The sequence below is a fragment of the Henckelia pumila genome, chromosome 2, assembly GCF_033568475.1.
Source record: "Henckelia pumila isolate YLH828 chromosome 2, ASM3356847v2, whole genome shotgun sequence".
NCBI lineage: Eukaryota > Viridiplantae > Streptophyta > Magnoliopsida > Lamiales > Gesneriaceae > Henckelia > Henckelia pumila.
In genome coordinates, this window is record NC_133121.1 from 78,634,211 (window position 1) to 78,639,866 (window position 5,656).

Below are 5,656 nucleotides of genomic sequence, written 5' to 3' on the forward strand. Positions count from 1 at the left end.
TTCTCTCTTCGGAGTAAAAGAGTTCAGTTTGATTATCCGGTGGAGAAATTATCGAGTAAACTTAAAGGATGAGGCAACAAGTTTTTCTCAACTGGTGAGAAAGATCTACTTATTAAATCCGTGCTACAGGCAATGCCCACCTATGCAATGTTGTGTTTCCAGATTCCTAAAACAACTTGTGCATCCATTGAGAGGAAGTGTGCTAACTTTTGGTGGGGTACTGAGAATGAGAAAAATAAAATGCACTGGACCACTTGGGGCTTCCTATGTAAACGCAAGTGCATGGGTGGAATGGAGTTTAGAAAACTTGAAATCTTTAACAAAGCTCTGCTGGCTAAAAGGATTTGGCGTATAATTCGAAACCCGGACTCTCTAGTTGCAAGGGTTCTTAAACATCAATACTTCAAGCACCTGGATATTATACAGGCACATCTTGGGTGTAACCCGTCATACATATGGTGCTCTATATGCTGGAGTCGTGAACTCTTGGAGACAGTCTTATACTAGAGAATTGGGGATGGGACTTTTGTGAGCATTTCACGAGACAAATGGGTTCCGGGAATTCAATCAACCCTTGGATCCCTTGGTGTCCAGGTTTCAGAGGAGGCACAAGTGTGCTCTTGGATATGCAACCATCAGTGGAAAGAGCAGAAGATTAGAGATGAGAGCCCAAGTTACATAGAACAAGAAATCCTCAATTTCCCAATCTCACGTCATGCTCTGCTAGATTCTGGAAGTTTGATTCTAAGGGACAATATTCGGTGAAGAGTGGCTACAGAGTTGGAAGTGGGTTACATACCCCACCGGAACATCGGTCGAATTCTATATTTATGGAAAACTGGTGGGGATTCATTTGGGCTCTATCTAATCCACTTAAAGTAAGAGTATTCTAGTGGCGTATTTTTCATATTCCCACTAAAGCTAATCTGGCGCGACATCACGTTCCAGTTTTGGGCTGGTTCTCTTTGTGCCATAGTCCGGATGATTCAACTCGATATGGTTTGCTATTTTGTCTGGCAGTGCATGTATTCTAGAATGAAAATGATGTGTGGTGGAGGGTTAAGCAGATTGGTAACTATGATATGCAAGAAATCTGCTTGCGGTTGATGGATAATACATATATGACTGACCTCGAAAACTTTGTGTGTCAGGCTTGGATGGTGTGGAGTGCTAGATGCAGGGCTATCCATGAAAAATATAACAGAGAAGTGAAACCCCTACCTCTGAGTGCATCCTCTTATCTTGTTGACTACCGTGCGGCCATGGTTGAGCTGTCTATCTCTCAGCCTTCAGACTCGTTAGCTTCACCGGCAATATCGAAGCCTCTGTCGGATGGAATTCTGAGACTTGATGTGGACGCTAGTTTTGGAGATACAATCTTGCGAGCAGCGAGTTTACTATATTCATGAGAAGTATAACGATCCTTGGTCAAAATGGCCCACACCAAATCACCAACCAAAAAATCAACACGATGACGTTTCCGATCAGTGGAAACCTTGTATTTGGACATCGACGCCAACAAGCTATCATAAGTTTGTTGGTGAACAAGGCGCAGGTTGGCAATTAGACCCTCAGAATCACGATGTGGATAGTGGTCGTGCGGGATAGGAGAAAGATCAGCAGAACAATTCGGCGAGAACCCATATAACACATGAAATGGGCTAAAACCAGTGCTGCGATTGACGGCATGATTATGAGCAAATTTAGCCATGGGAAGCTTAGTATCCCACACCTTAATATGATCACAAACCAAACTATGAAGTAGATTCTCAAGAGAGTGATTGACCACCTTTGTCTGGCCATCTGTTTGAGGGTGGTTAGCAGAACTAAAGTCGAGACTAGTGTTAACCATATGCCAGAGGCTCCGCCAGAAGTGACTGACAAATCGAGTATCGCGATTCGACACAATGGATCAAGTCAAACCATGTAGGCGGTATATCTCATGGAAAAATAGTTGGGAGATATGGACATCATCCGTAAATCGTGAACAAGGAATAAAGTAGGCCATCTTTGAGAAACGATCAACAACGACGAAAACGGAGTCATGATGACGTTGAATCCGGGGCAACCCAACAACAAAATCCATGCTAATATTGGACCAAGGGCGAGTAGGAATCGGCAATGGCATATACAACCCGGAATTAAAGGCAGCACTTTGGAGACCTGGCAAACACGCCACCGGGAAATATAGCGCCCAACATCATGACGTAAAGATGGCCAAAACTAAGACACACTCAAGAGATGATACATACGATCAGCGCCCACATGGACTTCACCGTGAAGTTCCTACAATACCTTGAGACAAAGACTACAATCAGGCACGAAAGAGAAACCCATCGTGGAACACATAGTCAGAGCTCGAACCATCTATGATGGAGGGCAATATTTTTTAGAATAAAGGATCATCGGCATAGGCATCAGGAAGAACATCAAAACCAATAACAAAAATCCGCATGTCGGACAAGAGCGATCATCGGCGGCTAAGATCATCTGCCACGCGATTAAGCACACCTGATTTATGCTTAATGATAAAAGAAAATTGCTGAAGATATGCGATCCAAGAGCAATGGCGCGAGGAAACCTTATCCTGGCTGCCAAGATGCTTCAAAGCATCATGGTCCGTATAGAGAATAAATTCGCGGTGAAAAAGATAGTGGCACCAATGCCGTACGGCTTGAACAATTGCATAAAATTAAATATCATAAGTGTTGTAGCGCACACGAGGTCCTTGTAACTTTTCGCTAAAGTATGCAATAGAACGGTCCAACTGGCTAAGAAAGTCGCTGATACCCATTTTAAAAGCGTTACAATGCAACTCAAAGGTCTTAGAAAAATCCGGCAATACAAAAATAAGCGCGGAGGTCAGACGATCCTTGATATCCTCGAAGGTCAAGGTAGCCGCATTGGTCCAAAGAAACTGACCCTGACGCAAGCAATCGGTAATTGAAGCCATAACAGAACTAAACTGTGGAATAAAGCGGCGATAAAAAGAGGTCAATCCATGGAAACTATGCACATCGACGAGGCTTTGAGGGCACGACCAATCACAAATCATTGAGATCTTAGAGTGGTCAACCTGAAGGCCCGCGCTAGAGACAACATATCCCAAGAAGAGGACTGAAAACGTCATAAAAGAGCACATGTCAAGAGCGGCATAGAACTGTTCGCGATGGAGAGTGGTCAAGATTAAGCAAAGGTGAGAGATTGTCCTCGGTTGAAGCACTGAAGATCAGAATATTGTCGAAATAGACCACCACAATTTAATGTACAGACGGAGGGCTTGGTTCATGACATGCATAAACGTGCTTGGGGTATTGGAGAGGCTGAAAGGCATAACGAGCCACTAAAAAAGGCCCTCGCGTGTTTTGAATGCCATTTTCCATTCGTCACCTGGGCGGGTGCGCATTTGGTGATAAGCACTCTTAAGATCAAGTTTTCTAAACACCATGGCACCACAAAGTTGATCAAGGAGGTCTTCGATGCGAGGTATCGGGAAACGATACCTGACGGTGATCTTGTTAATATCCCAACAATCAATACACATGCGTCAAGTGCCATTTTTCTTTGGCACTAATAGTGTCGGGACGGCGCAGGGGCTCAAACTGGCACGCAAGAATTCTTTGGATGTAGGTCCTCAACTTGGCGACACGGTTCCTTATGCTCCATAGGACTCATGCGATAATGCGGGCGATTAGGTAAAGAAGCACCCGGAACAAGATCAATGCGATGTTGTATCTTGCATAAAAGAGGGAGCCCGAACGGCAGATTAGTCGGGAAAACATCCGCAAACTCCTCGAGTAAGGGGCATGCCAAAAGCAAGACATCTAGAGGTGCAGAAGCGGAAGAAGTAGTCGCCGGTTTGGCAATAAGGACAAACACAATAGGCAGTGTCAGACATATCTGCTTGGAAGGCTGTTCATGATAAAAACAAAGGTGTTGGAAGTGATGAACTAACAGGAGGGTTGTCGGTAGGCTCGATGTCACGAGACGGTATCAAGACGGTATTAATCCCCTTGAAGCGAAAAGTATAAGTATTGGTGCGTCCATCATGAGTGGTGTGGCGATCATACTACCACGGGCGACCAAGAAATAGTGGAAGGCGTCCATTGGAACCACGTCACATAAGATCTCATACGCATAGTGTAGTCCATTCGAAACAGATATCAAATCCCGATAGTTCACAGCAATTTCGGAACCTTGTTGAAGCCAAGCTAATTTATACGGCTTAGGATGAGGCTCCGTTGGAATAGATAATTTATCAATCACCACGGAAGAAACCACATTCTCACAGCTGTCGGAATCAATGATAAACTGACAAATACGACCATCGATAGTGAAAGTGGAATGAAATAAGGCTGTGCGACACCAGCTATCACTAACCTGTTGTGGAGAGAAACAAGAACGACGCAAAAGGAGATACTGCCCCACATCACCTTCGACGAACAATTCTACACATGGATGTTCCAACCCTTCAATAGTATCACCTTCGTCGACATTCTTCGGGGATGTATCAGTCAAGATGTAAGGCCCAGGGTTATTTAATTTAATTCAGGATTATTTAATGTAATCCGAGATAATTTAATTTTAATCCGAGTATATTTGATTTGGGAATATTTAGAGTTTTGATTTAAATTCTAATATTCTTAAATTATTTAGGATTGAAATTGAATTAAAATAAGGGACGAGGACTGAATTGTAATTTTTGAAGAATTAAGGGACTAAATGGCAATTAGAATTGAAGATATCTGAATTATAAGTGCTTACTCAGCTTTTGTATGTGTACATGAGGGGTTCCTTCAGATTTTTTCAGAACAAAGTGCCGAGAATTTCCTTTTCTTTGAAACTTTGATTTTAAAAACCCCGTATCTTTTGATCCGGTTATCCGATTTCGATTTCGAAAATTGTTCTGGAATCCTTGCGACAATGGCTTCAATCTAGTTAAGTGTTTATTTATTTTTGCATGTTTTGAGGGTTGAAAGTTGGCAGAGATCAGCTGTTTACATCTTGAGCAGTTCTTGACCTTTTATGCGATTTGATATCGACACCGAATCAAAGATTGAGTATGGAATGAACTTATTATGATTTCCAGCATGTATATCGTAAAAGAGTTGATGCCCCGTTAGCCAACTTGTGGCTAAAGGCTTTGAGAGTCTCTTTTTGTAAACAATCTTTGTTTAATATAATATACGTTTTTTAAATGGCGTTCACTTTATCTTATTATTATATAATGATATATTGTTGCTATTTTGAAAAAGACCTTGAATATACTAAAGTAAGATGAGATAGTGAATATAGAGAGATCACTGTCATGAAACACATCTTATGTTCACTGTATATTCTAAACAGTTCCTAGTCAATTGAGCCGTCCACAAATAAGGATAAGGATCACTCGAGATTGAGACTAGCATTTGCGATGCCGAGTACCATGTTTCATTGGTATGGAACATAGAGATGTTCGAAGCATGCAAATGGATATTCATATGATGAATGATCGAACTACCCTATTAGAACTTTCCAAGTGGTTATCACTTATCGAGTGGATATAGTTCGCGGTTTTGGTTGTGCACCATTAGTCCTTATTACTTGAAACATCATTGAGACTCTATATGCTAGAACTATGCTTTGAATCATTTACCGACTCTATTAGGGTCATCAG

General features: G+C 42.1%; 1 protein-coding gene across 1 annotated transcript; it reads right to left on the minus strand.

The window, feature by feature from the left end:
* Positions 1-2,692: 2,692 nt before the first annotated feature.
* On the minus strand, positions 2,693-3,544 carry LOC140877768 (uncharacterized mitochondrial protein AtMg00860-like). The gene is made up of 2 exons (XM_073281345.1): positions 3,391-3,544; positions 2,693-3,117 (listed from the first exon to the last, which is right to left on the minus strand). The coding sequence occupies exons 1-2, from the start codon at positions 3,542-3,544 to the stop codon at positions 2,693-2,695; spliced, it is 579 nt and encodes a 192-aa protein (XP_073137446.1).
* Positions 3,545-5,656: the final 2,112 nt, after the last annotated feature.